General features: G+C 56.5%; 1 protein-coding gene across 3 annotated transcripts in view; it reads right to left on the bottom strand.

Annotated features, from left to right (window-relative positions):
• Nucleotides 1-3,673: 3,673 nt before the first annotated feature.
• Nucleotides 3,674-18,264, bottom strand: part of NCKAP5L (NCK associated protein 5 like) — a 34,584-nt gene continuing 19,993 nt past the window's right edge. Inside the window, exons 2-13 of one of the 3 annotated variants that reach the window (XM_070410273.1) lie at nucleotides 17,602-17,663; nucleotides 16,248-16,405; nucleotides 15,514-15,582; nucleotides 15,362-15,400; nucleotides 14,529-14,648; nucleotides 11,557-11,670; nucleotides 7,986-10,606; nucleotides 6,361-6,520; nucleotides 6,009-6,090; nucleotides 5,376-5,684; nucleotides 5,158-5,300; nucleotides 3,674-4,562 (exon numbers count right to left, since the gene is read on the bottom strand). In XM_070410273.1, the coding sequence (XP_070266374.1) occupies nucleotides 4,347-4,562; nucleotides 5,158-5,300; nucleotides 5,376-5,684; nucleotides 6,009-6,090; nucleotides 6,361-6,520; nucleotides 7,986-10,606; nucleotides 11,557-11,670; nucleotides 14,529-14,648; nucleotides 15,362-15,400; nucleotides 15,514-15,582; nucleotides 16,248-16,370 (3,996 nt within the window). In that variant the 5' untranslated portion in view covers nucleotides 16,371-16,405; nucleotides 17,602-17,663 and the 3' untranslated portion in view covers nucleotides 3,674-4,346. Of the gene's footprint in view, nucleotides 4,563-5,157; nucleotides 5,301-5,375; nucleotides 5,685-6,008; nucleotides 6,091-6,360; nucleotides 6,521-7,985; nucleotides 10,607-11,556; nucleotides 11,671-14,528; nucleotides 14,649-14,871; nucleotides 15,061-15,361; nucleotides 15,401-15,513; nucleotides 15,583-16,247; nucleotides 16,406-17,601; nucleotides 17,664-18,264 lie in introns of those variants that run through there. The other 2 variants (XM_070410274.1, XM_070410275.1) reach the window with 2 other exon arrangements.

Here is an 18,264-nt window from a genome sequence, read left to right as displayed (position 1 = left end):
TAAAAGGTAGACATAAACATGCTGTGTGTGTATTTAAAAAAATGATTTGATGCCCGGCTGGTATGGTTCAGTGGTTGGGCATGATCCATGCACCAAGAGGTCACCAGTTCGATTCCCTTTCAGAGCACATGCCCGGGTTGCGAGTCCGATCCCCAGTAGGGGCCGTGCAGGAGGCAGCCGATCAATGATTCTTTATCATTGATGTTTCTATCTCTCTCTCTCTCTCCCTCTCTGAAATCAATAAAAATACTTAAAAAATCAATTAAAAATATTTTTTTGAAAAGAAAACAAAACATATGAATCTAGAAAGGGGTAAAGAAGAAAATAAAAACCACTGGCAACCCAGATGAAACCTCAATTAACATTTTGGGACATTCCTATAAAAGGCAGGATTCACAGTGAGGCGGAACCTGAAACCTTTTGTAGTCTTTTGCTGATGCCTTGATGTCATCTGGGGGAATGGGAGTAAGGGGGGCTGGCAGTTTGGGCTTCCCTGTCTGGGAAATCCAGGAGAAAGGGTCACCTGAGTGATGAAGCAAACATTCACCCACTGTTCATGGAGAAAGCACTGAGGTCACCTTACCCTGCAAGCATACTTTGCAAAGTGAGGTACGCAGTGCTCTGCACAGTGAGGATCAAGTGGTCTTTCAGCCGTGAAATACAAGGAGAAATCAGTTCCCCAGGAGTGCCTTTAACTCACCTGTGTGTCCCCCTCCACAGAATTACTTCAGATGGAGCATCTGGTCTGTGTGGCAGGCACACAGTTATGAGGGCTGCAGGACGGCTCACTTGGGCGCAGCACCCCTTAGGAGCATGATGGAGGACGTAGGAACATGAGCTGCCCACCTTGGAGCTGGCTCCAGATATGGCTGATGCCACCCTGCTTTGGTGACTGACAGTCATTTTCCCAGTCAGCCCACACTGCCCCAGGGACAAGGTGACACCTTGCATTTACAAGCCCTGGAGAACAGAACCTGGTAGCAGACTGACCAGACCCTGGTGACACAAACATACATGCACCCATTGGTCTCAGCTTGTAAGAGGTGGAATCCAGAGTCAGACCCACCATGCTAAGCTTCTTTCCTGAAAGGAAATAGGATAAATATCCTGCAGGCCAACAATTCTGTTCTAACAAGGCAATGATGTAATCCATTAGGGTCAAAAGGTCATGAAAAACCAAGAAATAGCAAGTTAGGAGAAGGATGATGTAGACTTCTTTGAGCCCGCCTGGCAAGAAGCAGAAATTTGCAGCTTGTAATATCATACTTAAGCCCATAAAAGCAGAAGGCATAGTGGGATAGGAACCTGAAAGTAGAAGATGGAAGTAAGAAAATGGGATTCTGATATATATAGTTAATCCTCACCAAGGATATTTTTTTCATTACTTTTAGAGAGAGTAGAAGGGAAGAGGAGAGAAAAACATTCATGTGAAAGAGACACATAGTTTGGTTGCCTCCTGCACGTGCCCTGATTTTGGGGTGAGGGTGGGAGTGGGAGGGGGCATGGATTGAGCCTGCAACCAAGGTACATGCCCTTGACCGGAATTGAACCCTAGACCCTTCAGTCTGCAAGCCGACACTAACTACTGAGACAAACTGGCTAGGGCTTTAACATATATATATATATATATATATATATATATATATATATATATATATATTTTTTTTTTTTTTAAATGTTGCCTTACCATTTTTTTAAAAATATATTTTTATTGATTTTTTACAGAGAGGAAGGGAGAGAGATAGAGAGTTAGAAACATCGATGAGAGAGAAACATCAGCCGCCTCCTGCACATCTCCTACTGGGGATGTGCCCGCAACTCAGGTACATGTCCTTGACTGGAATCGAACCCAGGACCTCTCAGTCCGCAGGCCGATGCTCTATCCGCTGAGCCAAACCGGTTTCGGCAAACATATATATTTTTAATCCTCACCCGATGATATGTCTTTATTGATTTGCAAGAGAGAGAGAGGGAGGCACTGATCAGCTGCCTCCTACTGAGGATCAAACCCACAACCCAGGTATGTACCCTGACCGGAAATCACACCTGCCACCTTCTGGTCTATGGGATTCCACTCCAACCAACTGAGCTACACTAGCAAGTGCAGGATTCTGATATTTAAAGAAAACCAAGACATTTGACTTGACCTTTTTCTAAGTCTTATTAATTTCGTCAATGATGACATAAACTAAGGGAAATAGGAGAGAGGCCAGATTGAGGGAGAGGGTAGGAAGAGCAGAGCTAATGGGACCAGCTGGTTGGCTCACTCTCCTGATCCTCTGTAGGCGAGGAAAACCAAGGCCTGGAGAAGGAAGGCAACTCTCCCCATAAAACCAGACATAGTGGCTAAAACCCTTGACTTCCAGTCCATTGCTCTCCACCCCGGCACATCAGGAAGGATCCACAGGCCAGAAAAGGAAGAAGAGATTAAAGTCCAGAAGAAAGCAAAGCCACACACCCAAAAAGGCACTACTCTCTCAGGGCTCCATCACTTCTCAGCCCTGGGCAACCATGGCATGTTTCTGAGCCTGGAAGTCTCATCTGTGAAATGAGGATGACGGTGCTTCCCCCAGCTGGGCTATGGTGGGGGTTAGGGACTAGAGGGCTAGCAATACGGTAGATGTTTAATGGGGAATTCTTTTTACCCCTCTCTCTGGAGCATTAGGCTGGAGAGACTGTTGGAAGGAGCTAGTGTAAAAGGAGGTGCCGACACCCTCCGCACTCCCAATCCTCCTGGGCTCGTCAGCGCCCAGGACAGTGTCCGCAGTATAACTGAGTTGTGAACGTGCCCAGCACTACGCCCTGACCTTGGCTCAACTGTGGCGTCAATACACCACGTGTCTCCGACAGCCCCCATGCCCACGATGAAGTGTCTAGCGTCCCAGCCTCAAGGCCAGGAGTACCGAGCATGATACCGCCCAGGCGGCCTCCAGACTGTATGCCACAGGGAGGCAGCACGTGTAGGCTATGTCAGGCAGGCGCGCGGAAGACTCACCCTGCACCTCGCAACCAGGTGGGCAGGAGCTGACCAATGTGAGATGAGCTGGATGCCACCTGGTTCACCTTCAGATCATTGCCCAGCTCCAGGCCTAACAGGAAATCCAAGAGCTGGAGGGCGGCAACCACCCTCTGTCCTCATGCCATGTGGAGTCTGAAATAACTCCTGGAAGTCCCTTCTGCACAGCCTCATTCCTGGCCTCCCTTCCGAAAGTGAGATGTGAGAGCCATGGGAACTGCTGGTTGAAATGAGGTAGAACAGAGGCATGATCTGGGAAAGCCCAAGATCTGAGGAAAAATTAGAAGGTGGCAACAGTTTGGGATCCAGTTGCCTCCCTCTATGGTAACAGGAGACGACAGACACTTAACTCTGCTTACCCTCCAGCCCCTGGAGCTCAGAATTTGGAGGGCCTACCTCATTTCATGTGAACGGGGTTTAAGTGCCTGCCCACGGCTACCCCGCCCAAGCCCTTGACCAGGGCACTCTCCCCAACCCAGGCCTAAGCAGACCCGTCCCTCAATTCTAGGTGACCCCAGCCAGATCCCCTGGAAGGTGGGTTGCTTCACAGGGCGCCTAAGACAGAGTCTCACCCACACCCCCTCCCCCTGGTGCCCACACAGACTCCACCCACTTGTCCATCCCTGAGTCCTCCCACAGAACAAGCCGAGTCGGGGGTACAGCGGGGCCTCATGTTTTATTAGGGATACTGCAGAAGCAGAGGCTGGAAGCAGAGCAGCCGCATTTATAACGACAGATAAATTAACCGCAGTGCGGGATGAGGGTGGGGAGTGGGGATTGGGCCAGGTGCTTTAATGTATAAAAAAACAACAACAAAAAGACTGACAAATGACCCAAAGACATGGGACAGGGGAGGGCAGCACCATCCAGACAGCAAGGAGGACCAGGGCAGATGAGAGAGAAGGCAACTTGACCCCTCGCCCCCAAACTCCACCAGCTCGGGGCCTCCGGCCGGCCCCGTGGGGGCTGGGGGCAGGGAGCGGCCAGGTTGGCGGAGATGGCACAGCCGGCGGGCAGGAAGCCCAGCACCACGGGATGGCTCAGCCTGAAGTAGGAGCTAGGGCTGGGGCAGCGGCCTGGAACCCAGTCCCTCAGAGGAAGAGCCTGACTCTGGGTGAGAGGAAGGACCAAAGGTGGGGTCTCTCCCTGAGCTGAGAGTGGTCATCTCCTCCACAGCAGCGGAGGGCAGGGGGGGTGCCAGGCGCCCCCTTCGCCTTCTGGTCCATCTGCCTCTTTGGTCCCTGCAGGGAGGAGCCGCATGGCCCCGAGGGGGCAGGGCCCGAGGAGAGCCGGTCCAGGCTGCGTCTGAGAGGGGCCGAGGTGCAGCTCCTCAGCCCTGACTCCCACAGGAGGAGAGCGAGTCGTAGAGCGAGTCGCTGAGAGACTCGGAGGTCTCCAGCCCTGGGGGGCCCCCACTGGCCACTCTGCCTTCCTCACCCATGTCCGATGTGCTGGGAGTTCGGCTACCCCCAAACGCCGGGCCCGGGGGCGTGGCAGTGGCTGGGCGGCTGCGCTCCAGGCTCCGCTTCCGGTCCACAGGCAGGGCCTGGGAAAGGAAGGGAGGCTCAGGAGGAAGCTCTCTCACCCTTGGCCCTGCCTGAAAGCCTGGGCCCTGCCCCGGGCATGGGGGCTCTGCAGATGGGGCCCACCACGGAGGGGTGCCCGCAGAGGAAGCTGGCTGGAGGCATGACTGAGCACAGCCCCACCACGGTTCTGTGGAAGGAGAGAAACCCTTTCCGGAGAGGTGTAAGAAGAGAGATGGGGCCTGGCCAGTGTGGCTCAGTGGTTGAGTGTCGACCCATAAACCAGGAGGTCACAGTTCGATTCCTGGTCAGGGCATGTGCTCGGGTTGTGGGCTCGATCCTATGAAGGGGGCAGGAGGCAGCTGATCAATGGTTCTTTCATCACTGACGTCTCTCTCTCTCTCTCTCTCTCTCTCTCCCTTTCCCTTTTCTCTCTGAAATCAATAAAAACGTATTAAAAAAAAAAAAAGGGAGGTGGGTGGGCTGCTCAGAAGGGCACCCAAGGGGCTCTCCACTCAGTCCTCCTCCAGGAAGGGCTGTACCTCACAGGAAACACTGGTCTCTCCCTTACCCCCCTGTCTGCCAGTCTTATGCCCTTTCCCCTCCCACCATGCTCACCATGGGGGTCCTGGGCAGCCCCTCCAGTTGTCGGGGTGGGCACAGGAAAGGGTCAGTGGAGCCACCGGCTGCCCTGGCATTGGGGAAGGTCCAGTTTTTGGCCAGCTGGACAGGAGGGAGAGGTCCTGGGTCTCCACAGGGATCTGTGTGGTGACAAGGGAAGGAGGTGGTGGTGGTGGGGGTACAGGGACAGCCCACCCACCTGTGCGGACACTCACCGTCAGGGCAGGTCTGATGGCCCCGGTGGCCGGGAGCAGCAGTGAGCAGTGCGGGGAAGGCCGGCATGCTGGGGTGCCGCCCGCTCACCAGCAGCTCCTCGATGCCTGGCACCTCACGCTCCAGCGTGTGGGCGCGGCGGGGGACTTTGGTAAGGGGTGGTGGCCGCGCTGGGGGCCCCCCGGGTGGGGGTTCCAGCCGTGGTGGCTTGGTCTTGGGAGGATTCTTGCTGGGGGTCCCACTGCTGCCATGGTCTGGGGGCGGGAAGGTCCCAATGCCACTGTCCAGGGTTCGAGTCAAAGAGCCACAGGCTGGGGGAGGGGAGGGTAAGTCATGAATGTGAGGCTGCAGGTGGCTCATCCACTCTGCCTTCTTCCAGCTTCCTGCCCCAACCTAGGCTCCACCCCTGGTCCAGTCCCCCCCAGGCCCAACAGGCTAGGTGGTCCCTGCCTACCTGTTCCACCTTCCCGAGGTTGGGAGAAGGGTGGTGGCAGGTACCCTGAGTGTAAGAAGTGATCTTTCTGTGCAGCCCCAGGGCCCGCCTGGTGATTGGTACCAATATGGCACTCAGGGCCCGGCATCTGGTGCAGTGACAGGAAGGGTAAAGTCCTATTCTTGGCCCTTGATCTACTGACCTGTGAAGTGTGAGGTGGGCACTGGCTCGGCCAGGCTGACCTCTGAAGGCATCTCTTCCCGCCGTCCTGGCTCGCTGCTTGGCTGTGGGAAACAGGAGACCTCTGAGCACGTTCGTCCCCTACCCCAAACCCCTCTCCTAGCCGCATCATTAGGACCCCTGAAGTATGGATCTGAGAGTGCCCAAAGCCTTCCAGCCCTCAGGAGGTCCTCTCCCCTTTCCAGCACCTCCCATCTCCCACCCGAAATGCATTCAGCAGCTTCCAGGCCTCAGGGAGGGAAGCCCTCCAGGGTTAAGAGGTCTGACAGGACCAAGAGACCAGCCTCCACCTAGCCCTCGTCCCAGGAACTTACCTTCCCAGGTTTCCCGCAGCTCTGAAGAGGGCCCACCAGGCCATTTCGGGGCCCACAGGCTGGCCAGGGGTTTTTGGGGTCAGAGGACACTGGCTGGAAGTCACCATACTCAGGTTTGGGCTCCCTCCAGCTCTTGGGTGGCAGCTCCTTGCCATCCACCCTAGGGGGACAGTGCAGAAGGAGATGAGGGAGGCTTTGCTCCCACCAATGGTGTGGGTCTAGTGAGACACCCCCCGTCCCTGGGGAAGGGGACATATCCCTGGTGGTTGCCCACAACAATCCCTTCTGACAAGGGAACTGGCAGAGACCCTAGAGTAGTGGTCGGCAAACTGCGGCTCGTGAGCCACATGCGGCTCTTTGGCCCCTTGAGTGTGGCCACGAAGTTTCAATCGCACTGTACGTGCGTGCGCGCCCGCACGTGGTATTTTGTGGAAGAGCCACACTCAAGGGGCCGCAGTTTGCTGACCACTGCCCTAGAGGAATCCCAGAGGGATAGCAGGGGCTGGGAAGATGGGAGAACTCTCCCAAAATTACCCAGAGTCAAGCTCAGAGACAACGCTACAATGTTGGCAGATAAATGGCACACCTGGTCACATCCTGGCCCAGCTGAATTTGCTGTCCAAATCACACCAGACCTGGGGCCCAATTCCTGCAGACATTCTGCCTTAACCTGGCCCAGAGAGAGCAACCCCAAGCGTGGGAGGCCACTGTAAACCACAGCTCCCATTGCTGGGTCTGCGGCAGATGCCAAAGGACAAGATGGGAAGGAGACCCCCCTTTGTTCTATAGCAGGAGTGGGGTACCCTTTTTCTGCCAAGAGCCATTTGGACATTTATAACATTATTCGTGGGCCACACAAAATTATCAACTGAAAAATTCTAGCCAGTTTGGCTCAGTGGATAGAACTGAAGAGTCCCGGTTCAATTCTGGTCAAGGGCACGTGCCTTGGTTGCAGGCTTGATCCCTGGCCCTACATGAGGCACAAATCGATGTCTCTCTCACATCGATATTTCTCTCTCTGCCTCTCCCCCTCCCTTCCATTCTCTCTAAAAATCAATGGGAAAATATCCCTGGGTAAGGATTGACGACAACAACAACAAATTATCCTGCTATATTTGGTCAAACATTTAATTAATTCACCCTTAATGCCTTGGCATGGCCAGGCCAAATGATTTCATGGGCCTTATACAGCCCTTGGGCTGGATGTTCCCCACCCGTTCTATAGAATGGGAAACCCCAGAGTGAGACTTCATCAGGCCATGGCCAGGAACTCGCATCTCTTTGACTGTTGTGTGCAGGCATTTAGGTTGGCTGCCTCACCCGACACCGGAGATGACCCAGGAAAGTGTGGACTGTTCCCTCTTCCCAAATGAGAAACCGGGTCTCAGCAAGCCTGATATCAGCCAGAGAGGCGGGGAGCTGGGGAACAAACACCCCATCTTTCCTCTTGGTCAGGCCACTAACCCCCCAATATTTTGGTAGCATTTTGCTTGACCTCTGACCCCTTCTGACCTCTGTGAAGCCTAAGCTCCCAGGCCAAGCGTTCCCAGCCAGTCTCTGCTGTACCCGTGGAGAGACAAGGGTCCTCAGTCACCAAGCACCTGCGACTGGTCCCAGGCCCTCACCTGTTGAGCAGCTGCTGCATGAAGGTGTCTGCGCCCTGGTACATGCCAGCCAGCTGGCCCTGGACCTGGCCCAGCCCTGCACTGGGCCCTGGTGCTGGTCCCCCGGGCCGAGGCCGGGCCCTGCTGCTCAGGTAGGCCTTCTCCTCCTCCAGCGCCCGGCGCAGATCCTCTGCCTTAGCCATCAGCTTGGAGATGTTGAGGCTCTCTGCCTCCAGCTTCCGGGATTCTACCTTTACCTCCTTCCGGAGCGGGGAGCCCCCGCTGGCCCCTTCCTTGCTCTTGGTGGCCTCTGTGCGGCGGTTTAGTGCTGGCAGCTTGCTCTTCTTAAGGCCAAACCAGCTGGCGATGCTGCTAGTGTTTCGGTGCTTAGCCTCGGTGCCTGGTGCCCGCTCCTGACCCTGGAGCCGCAGTACATTCTCCTCGATGCCCTTCATCACCTTCTCCTCAATGGCCGAGTGTAGGGCATGCCCCTCAGGACCCTGGCTTGGGTCAGCCGCGCCAGGTGCTGAGGGTGTGGGCTGAGCCATGGTGCTACCACAGTCTGTCCATGGTGGGCCCTTCCCCTTGTCAGGCTTGGGGGGCTCCTTGGTGGCTGGCAGGGCCACAGGTCGGGGCACCACCTTGGTAGGTGACTTGGAAGGTAGCTTTGTCGGGCTGCCGTGGGGGCTCTTACTGGGCTTGCCCAGGCTGGGGGCTGAGGTTGGTACTTTGGCAGGGGTGCGGGGTACCTGGGGACACAGGGCCCCTGCCAACCGGCTCTTGGCCAGCTCCACTTTGGTGAGGCAGCTCCTCGGTGAGACAGGCTCCAGGTCCACCCGGGCCCCCATGGAGTGGGAGGAGTAGACTCGGGCCCCAGGGTCCCCCAGGAGCCCAGGTTCCTGTTGCTTTAGGCTGCTCGTGCCCAAGGCCACTGCCCCCCGCAGGGCCCCCTTGGCTTCTGGCTGCTCAGGGGGCCTGGGGATGGAGAGTGCCAGGTCTCCAGTACTCTCCCCTGACCTCCCTGCTCCCCGCACCTTCTCGGTGCCAAGCCTGGCCGGCACCCCGTTCTTCTCTGGGCCCTGGGACCCCTCGGGGCCAGTCTTCAGCTTCCCCAGGGCTGCCAGTCTGTCCCGCAGGGGCGTGTGGCCAGGATCTCCAGGTCGCCGTCCTGCCCCCTGGCTGGGCTTCTTGGCTGAGCTGCCTGGGGTCCGGCGGCAAGGATGGGGAGACTCCAAGCCTGCCTTGTCCACATTTTTCTCCTGGGGGCTCCCGTAGGGGCAGGATTCTGGGAGGCAAGGGCTAAGGGGGGCTCCAAGGCTTCTGAGGGCCTCAGGGGCCTGCTGCACCTCCAGAGTTAGTGGTGGGTAGGTGGGCACCTGCAATGGGGGTGGGGGTGGCTCTGGAGAAGGCCCCCTAAAGGTGCTCCGGGAAAGGTCCAGGATGTTCTCGTAGCAGGGCGACCCCGGGGACAGCGTGGTGGAGAAGGCTGGCTGGGGAGGTCGGAGCTGTGCAGAGTCCGGGGCTGTGGAGCAGGGTGAAGGGCTGGTGGGCAGACCCTGGGCCCCGTCTGGGGACAGTTCTCCTCCACCCAGGCCCTTTCGGGCCAGCAGTGGGGAGGGGCTGCCATCGGAGCCGCTGTTCCGGCAGGGGATTCGGGAGTTCCGGGGGAGCTGAGGGCTGAGCTGGGGGCCTCCTGGGCTGGGGACCTTCTCCGAGGCTGGAGGCAACTTGAGAAACTTGAGCCCTCTGGCTGGAGAGGGCAGAAGGGGTCCCTGGGCTTCCCCAGGAGAAGGGGAGCCAATTTGGAGCTTGCTTTTCACCTGAGAAGAGGAGTGGGGGTGGCCAGGTCGAGAGCCCGGGGGGGCATCTCCCGCACTAATGAACATGCTGAGGAAGGGGAGGGGCTCCTGGCCCTCTGAGGTAGCACCAAAGACTGGCCTGTGAGCCTCTGGGGTACCCCCACCCCAAGCTGACCTGGGGAAGCCTTTGGACTTGGGTAGCTGTGGGGGGCCCTGGTCTGGGGAGGATGGCTGCCTGGAGCCTGGGTGGTCCCCACTGAGTGGGCCGGTGGCCCCGGCCAGGAAGGCCTGTAGGTAAGACTCTGTGTCCTCAAGGAGCTGACCCAGGTTCAACTGTTTGTGGGCCAGGGCCCCGAGCAGGGTGTCGGGGCTGGGTGCCTCATTGGGATCACCTGCCTCATCAGAAGAGGAGGAGGAGCTGCTGCCTGGGGCACAGGGTGGGCCAGAGATGGCACCTTGGGCCTGCAGGGAGCCCCTACTAGGGCCCCAGGGCCGCCCAGCACCCTCTTCCTCCCCATGGCTCCCCAAGAGGCGCTCCCAGTGTAGCAGGCCTCCCAGGCTACCAGGGCCGAGTAGCAGGTAGGGGGGCCAGGGGAAGGGCTCAGGCTGGGGTGGGCCACACAGCTCGCCGTTGATGGGCTCTGGGGAGCCAGGACCCTCGCTTGGAGGCCGCCAGGGGGTGGCAGGTGAGCAGAGAAGCAAGGGGTCAGTCTCTTCCAGAGCTCTCAGCACCTCCAGGATCTGGGCTTTCTTTCGAAGGAATGGGGACAGGGCATCCAGCGCTGGGGGTGGGGCAGCCGGGGGTCCTGGGCCTCCTGGCCGCAGCTGCTGCTCCCAACACACCTTGGGGGAGAAACAGCATAAGGAGACCACGTGCAGACCCAGGGCCGGAGCTGCGCGTAACTGTGTATGGCAGGAACACAGCTGGCCTGGTTTTGTCTCTGTCCCCAGAAGGAATGGACAGCTCCTGGGATACGATGGCTCATCCTCCCGAAGGATCACTGAGCCCTGGTTAGTCCAACTCGTTCCTGGCGTGACTGGGGTTGGGTGGGGACCCCATTTCCCTTCCTGGCTACCCCAGCCCTGCTTTCCCACCACTTCCCACTGCTGTTTGGGTCGGCAGGGCTGACCACCGACAACACTGACCGCTATGCTTGTCCCGGGGAGGGAGGCCTGTTCATTTTTCAGGCTCAGAAAGAACACAGACTCAAGAAGGGGATGTGATGCAGCCAATTCCTAAGCCACTGCAGCAAGCCCAGGCCCTTTCAGGTCAGACAGCGGCCTGCTGACCTGATCTCCATGGAGAAGAGGATTGGGAATGACTCTACTGCAAGCCCATCCTGGCTTTTGCCCGGCCCCTTCTCGTGCCCAGTCCAGTCTGACATAGTGGTTAACTCCATGGGCTCTGGAACCAGACTGTGTAGCTTCAAGAACCAGATTTACTACTAACTAGTTATATGGCCTCTGGCAAGTTACTGAATCTTCAAGCTTCACAGTATCATCTGTAAAACGGATGCTAGCTATGTTTAACCTCATAAGGCAGATGAGACCCAGGTGCTCAGCAGTGGCTGGCACACAGGGAGCCGTGACTCCTACTGCAGAACTAACACATTTGCTTGCAAGGCCAGTGGTTGGGATGGGACCTATTTTTCTTGGTCTGAGGTGACACAGCCTGGTCAAGAACCTGTGCACGGGGCACGGCCTCCCCTGGGACTCATTAGAAATCAGCAATGGAGGCAACGGACAAGCCCACGGCCAGCGGAGCCACTGACCACCGTGCCCAGCCCTCCTACCTCTCTCTGCCCAGCACAGCGCCCCAGAGGCAGCGAGGTGGCCAGTCCCTCGGCGGAGCTCAGGGAGGGGGAAGCTGGTGGCTCTGATGGAGGCTGGAGTGGGGTAAGTGGGATCTGCAGGGAGAGGCAGAGTTAGCACAAGTGCTCTGTCCCAGGTCACTACTTCCCCATGAACTAGGCCTTCCCGTCCCAGGGCAGGAAAGAGTTGCCCCTTCAGGGACATCTCCTGGTCCAAGGTATGTCCACCACTGTCCCCACCATCTGGTCAAGGAGCCTTGGGAGACCAAGGCACAGGCAGACTGAAGTGCATGCCCAGGTGGCAGAAAGGTGGGGCGGCCCAGGGGCTTTGGGGGAGGGGAGACGTGGCTCCTGGGCCCGAGGGCAGTGGCAGGCCCACCCCAGGTGCCACTGCAGGTCCAGGACCGCTCTGCTCTTCCTCAGGACCTCCTCCCTGATTACAGAGAGAGCGCGCAGCGAGGCCCCTCCTGTTCTGACTACCTTTGAACCCAGCATCACAGGCTGAGACTAAGGGAAGGGGACTTATTACTGGGTTCCAGAAAAGAGGTGGTGGTGTCAGCTATCACTTCTGTCACCCTTAACTAGTCTCATGTGAAACGTGTACTCTGAGGATTACAGAAGTAGTACTGAATCATGGGTCACTTCTCTCTCAGTCCCTGAGGATGTCACTTCCTTCGCTTTGGCATTTCAACTAGATAGCAGTCAACTTGAAGTCCTCCCTGTCTCTCACTCTCTGTAGCTTTCAGATCCTGTCTTGGCAGCTTCTCTGCCTCCCCTCTGGCCACCTGCAGCTGCCCCTTCAGCCCAGATCCTCACACCTCCTGCTGGATGCTGCTCAGCATTTCAGTCTCTCTGACTTGGGTGGCTTCTCAACCTCCGATATACAAGGCAGCCTAAAGCATCTTTTTCTTTTTCTTTTTTTTTCCTGAAGCATCTTTGTGCTCAAAGCCTCCTCTGCCTGCTCACTGAAGACAAGTCTGAACTCCTCTGCCTGCATTCCAGCCCAGCCTGCCTGGTCTTCCCGACGCCGGCTCCAGCTCTGTCTCTCACTGCTCCTCACACACCCTTTGTTCCAGCCCCGCTGAACAGCTTGCCGCTGCCTAGGCTTCCTGCTCTGTTCCTTCCACAGGGAGTCGCGTTTCTCTGTCCCCCGTTGCACTCTCTTTAAATCTCTCATCCATCAAGGCCCAGATCCAATGCCACCTCATTAAGGGAGCCCTCACCAGCCTGTCTCTGTGCCCAGCCTCCCCGCCTCTGGCTCGTGGGCAGCGCTGTCACACTCTGCTTTGTACGACTGCTGCCTGTAGACCTGCCTTCGCTTCGGCAGTCCCGGCCGTCAGGGGTTACATTTGCTCTGCACAGGCGACAGCCCTGTCCAGTTCCATATGTGTTGGCAAAGGCACTACTCACAAGAAGAGCTTAATTAGCATCTCAATGGGGCTTTCATCCTAGAAAAGCACAATTTAGGAATAACATGAATAATGATAAATAGCTGCTACCGAACACTGACCATCTACTCTGGGCCAAGCACTATTTATTATCTTACTTAATCCTCATGACAACCTGCAATATAGGTGCTCCTATCCCCACCTAGAAGGAAAAACTGGTTTGTAAGATTATATAATTTGTCCAAGGTCACATAGCTAAGAATTAGCTAAGTTAGGGAGTTTATCTGAGGTTCATGCTCTTTCCATTATGTCATAAATTACCTCTGGGGAAGATGACTCTATGACCCCAAACCCCAAAATTCATCTAAAAAGCCCAAATTCAAATCCCAGAATTAATTTAAGTAAAAAAAAAAAAATGACTTAAGGATGATTTATACCTCTTTTATCACTAGTTACTGAGAAGGAATGGACGGGGTGAGGTCGGCCAGTGTGGTTAGGCCTCTGGGAATTCCAGGGTGAACCCTGTAGCTGGGCAAGACCAGGGCAGGGGGGCTGCAGTCCCTGCGGCTGATTCACTCAGCTTTGTACCTGCCTGGTGACCGGGGTTCTAGACAGGCAGGGTCAGGCCTCCCAGGAGCTGAGGGCATCCTGCCCAGGGTCTGGGAGCCAAGAGCTGCCTGGTCTGTATCAGACAGACACACACACAGAAGACACTTCTCGTCTTGTCAAGGTCAGAGGTGGGGTGAGGGTGCGCCGGCCGACTTCAGAACTCGGAGCTGCTCCTGACCCTCCTACCCCCGTGTCTCACCCCATCCTTGGGGCTTTCTGACAGCGTGACCCCAAACGAGCACAGGATTCACTCCGAGTGGGCTCCTGCTTCTCCCGGGTAAGGCAGGTGCCGGGGCTAGAAGCAGGGACCAACCAGGGTCTATGGCCATGTCCGAGTCAGTGGGTGAGCATACAGGATGGGACAAAAGTAGGTTTACAGTTGTTTGTATGGAAAAATAATACAATAATAAATAATAATACAAGAATAAACTCTGTGTTTTGTAAACCTACTTTTGCCCCACCCCGTATGCAATGTGCACAAACACAGAGTTGTCCGGCCAAGTGCCTTTCCTGACCTCTCTGTGACACCAAGCGCTGGGTGCCTTCCACCCGGTCCCACCCCAGCCCTGGCCAAGAAGAGGCAGTGCAGTGGCCAAAGGGGCCCCTTGGGAGCGTGAAATAATTATAATTTCAGCTTCCACCCATCTCCCCACACAGGGGGAGAGTAAGCAGGAACCTCTCTGTCAGTAAGAAGGGATCCCATCCACCTGGGAGGGAAGCACCTGCAAGGTGGGGGACAGCCCGGCTTGAGGGGACTCAGGGGGTTTTCACCCCGTCTAAGGCGCACATCTATCAGGCCAGGCGGGCCTTCCCTGGATGGACTGCCTCCAGAATGGAGGAAGCGCTGGGCAGCCTGCTTCTGTGGGTGTTTTGGGGAAGAGTGGGTGGTGGTAATGATGGGGCTGGGGGAGCAGGAAACTGAGGTGTGATGCGGGAAGGAGAATGGCTTATGCCCACCTGAGGGAGGGAGCCTGTCGTGAGCTGGAGTTTCTGCTGAAACAGGGAGCTCAGCATCTGGTTCTGTCGTTCGAGGTCAAACACTCTCTTCTTCAGCTTGATGCACTCCTCCCGAAGGTCCTGCCGCCACCCGGGAGGAGGTGGAGGAAAAGCAGGAGAGCATACCAGGGAGGGTGGGTGAGCACACAGTTCCTTCATCAGAGCAGTGGGCACTCCTCCCGGGCATGCCCTTCTCCCGCAACCTCCTCCGTGAAGGAGCCGCAGCTATCAAATCCTCAGGGGATGGTAAATTCTCTAAAGTTAACCACCCACGGAGGGAGGTAAATCCCATTCCCATTGGTACCTTCCCCAATCCTGGAGCCAGCCCAGCGCCTCTTAGAAACCACACATTAAAGAAGGGTCCATACAAGGCAGAAGAAGATCTAGGGGTCAGATGGACCATGTGTCGAGAAGTTACCCACAGTACTTCAGTAAATATTTAGATGCCACCTTATGCTCCCAACATCAACACTGCTTTCAGGTCCATTACAATCTGGGGCCAGAATAAGAGAAGGATTCAAGCCCAAATCAAAGGTACCAAAACTCAGAGATCTGGCCTCACCTATGCCACCCCTGCCTCCAGATAAAACAGTACAGGCCTGTCTGAAGTGAGGAAGCGAGGGGTGGGGGAGGGATGGGGGCAGCCCTGGGCCAATAGGATATTTCTGCCAAGCTCCCTCCTCTAGCCCCCATCAAAGGCTTAGCTGAGAAGGCTCAGGGGTCCCCTGTGGGACCCAGGACCTCTCCCAGGGAGGTTGGACTTAGGGGTGAGCAGGTCTCCCATGGCCACTTACCTTTTGGTTCAGTAGTGCCTGTACCACATGGTTGGCAACCTGGGGACAGAAAGCCCCGAGGCAGAGATGTCAGCCAACAGCCTTGATCTGGAGGAGACAAGCTATGCTCCCCAACCCTCCCCAGCATCAGTCCCACTGCAGACCCCACAGACCTCGTCCAGACAGCGCTCATAGGTCTCCCGCTGGTTTTCGTTGGCCTGGGCAAGTGCCGAGTTCTCTGCCTGCAGGACGCGGGAAGAGGGCAAAAAGGAGGCTATGGGACCATTCTTCCCTCAGGGCAAACTCCTTTTGGGGAAGGGGAGGCAAGGAGTCTACTAATTACCCCCCTGCCCACCTCTTGGCTCTGGATGGATTCTGCCACGGGGGGGGGCCTATAGAGATGGGCTGAGGGCATTAGAAGGCAGAGCTCAGATGTCTGGTTTTCTGTAACCTCAACCTCCGTCAGTGACCAGGACGTAAGGTGGGAGGTGCCAAGAGTAACCCTGATTTCCCTGGGGAGAGGGCAGAGGAGACTGGCAGGACCTTAAGAATGTGATGTAGGGCCTTAGTTTAAGGATCCATGCCCTTGTCCCTCAAATCCTAAACCCTTTCTCCTCTGTGACCACCCTTTTCCTCAGAGCATGAATGTGGGGGAGAAGTGGGGTAAAGAAGGGAGACATTGAGGGGTTAGGACAAGCCTGCCCCTGGGCATGCCTCCTGTCCCTGAGCGGCACCTAGCCTAGAGAGCTTAGGGCAGGGAGAGGGCTTCTCAGAGGAGCTCCCCTAAGAATGTCCATCTCCGCTCCAGCCTGGCCAAGGGGGCTGAGAGGAAGGGCCGCCGCACCCAAACACCCCACCAAGCTCAGAGGAAAGGGCAGCCCTACTGCCCCCCGCGCCCTGTGCCCACCTCCAGCTCCCGCAGTCGGTGCAGGAGCTCCTGGCAGGTACCCGGCTCCATGCCGCCATCACCACCCTCTCCTGGCCTCGGGTTCTCAGGACTCCCAGCCGGCTGGTCCATGGCCTCTGACATCAGGTCCTGGGAACAAGTGCGAGAGGCCGGGCAGGCTGCTCCAGGGCCGGGGAGGTGAGCGGGGGAGAAGGACAAAGATGAAACTTGTTAGTATTCTCGGAGTTTGAGCTCAGTGGGACTGATGTGCCACGGACACTGTAACAACTCAGTCTAAGTCTCTCTGGTCACGAGAAAAAGACACTCTTCCCATCTGAAGAACAAAAACCATTGTTTTGTAAAGCCCCGTAACTGCGCTCGCCCTGTCACAGGTCACACAGACACTGGCCAGGAGCTGAGAAACCTGAATTCTCCGCCGCGACTGGCCTCCATCTGGCACACTGTATCCTCCTGGCGACACTGGGAGGTGCCTGCCTGCCTCCACGGATCCCTGGTCCTCTGCAGGGGCTCGGCCCTTTACCCGCCTTTCCATTTGGCCAGCTCCTTCCTATCATTCCTTGGATTATTCCAATCCAAGTCCACTCAGGTCTGTAACGGTCTCCCCCGGACTCTTGATTCCATGAGGGCATGTTCAGGTCACTGCCCAGGCTTACACTTCCTCAGAAGTGTAAGAGACAGAGTGAGCACCAACTAAAGAGACCAGCCTCGCCCTGGCCGGTTTGGCTCAGTGGATAGAGCGTCGGCCTGTGGACTCAAGGGTCCCAGGTTCAATTCCGGTCAAGGGCATGTACCTTGGTTGTGGGCACATCCCCAGTAGGAGGTGTGCAGGAGGCAGCTGATCGATGTTTCTCTCTCATCGATGTTTCTAACTCTCTATCCCTCTCCCTTCCTCTCTGTAAAGAGACCAGCCTGTCACTGCATGAACACAGCCAGCCAGGCCTCTAACCTGAACTGTGCGTGTGATGCCCCACCCCGCCACACTGTTGCCATGGTTACTGCCGGTACTGACTAGGCTTCATCTTCCATTTGAGTTTCAATTTCTCTGCCAGAGGAAAGCGCTCATTTCCTTCTTCTACACAAATATTGTGGAAATTTCCAGTAGATGGGAAACCCTTCCTCATGCCAAAGGGCGGAGGCTCCGGTTTACAACTGACTACTTGCCTCCCGGCCCCACTGAAGCCCCCACAAAGGAGCTTAGCACTTCTGGACCAAGGAAGAGAGGACCGCAGCACTCGTCCACCAGGCATCTGAACGCTCTCTCCTCCGTCCTCCACGGTGGGGCACAGGGCCCTGCCCCACCCAGCCTTCCCCCTCCCGTCCCCATCAACAGCCGCACAGGCCACAGAGCCCTCACCTGTCTCTGCTCCCTCGGCCAGGCTGGCACACTCACTCTGACAGCCAGAATGGTCACCTTGCCTGTGGAGAAACAGGGAGAGCATGTCAGCCATGCCTTCCACAAGCATTTATTTGGCTTCTGCTTGTGCCAGGCGCTGGGCCACAGAGAAGAACAAGCCAGCGAAAGCCCTGCCTTTATGAAGCTTCCGTTTTATTGGGGGAGGCAGATAATACATGATAAACCAAGGAACACATGCTGGGTCCTGGTAAGACACTGAGAGGCGACAGTTAAGCAGAGACCGACTGAAGTCCAGATCAAATCTTGGGATGGAAAAAGCATTCTGGGTAGAGGAAGTGCCAGTGCAGAGGTCCCAGCTCTCAGTCAGCAATCACTCAGACACCAGGTGGAAATGAACAGTCACACGCGGTGCTTTCTTTCATCCTCATCACCACCTCAAAAGACTTAAAAGCTATTATCAGCACCTATATTTGAGATGCGGGAACCAAGGAATAGGAAGTTACACTTGCATACACTGAATGTATCCTGTGTGTTGCCACTTTCTCATGCATCATTCCACTTGATTCTCCTACCAAACCTGTAAGGGGAGCGCCAGCCTGGGGAGGAAGCAGGCTCCAGAGGCAAAAGATGCAGCCCAAGTCACATGGCTGGTTCGAAAAGCAC

This window comes from Myotis yumanensis, unplaced genomic scaffold (assembly GCF_028538775.1).
Source record: "Myotis yumanensis isolate MYYU_CA2020_CCGP unplaced genomic scaffold, mMyoYum1.0.hap1 SCAF_3, whole genome shotgun sequence".
Taxonomy (NCBI): Eukaryota; Metazoa; Chordata; class Mammalia; order Chiroptera; family Vespertilionidae; genus Myotis; species Myotis yumanensis.
The sequence above is the reverse complement of the archived record's forward strand: the minus strand, read 5'-3'. Positions and strand labels throughout refer to the sequence as shown.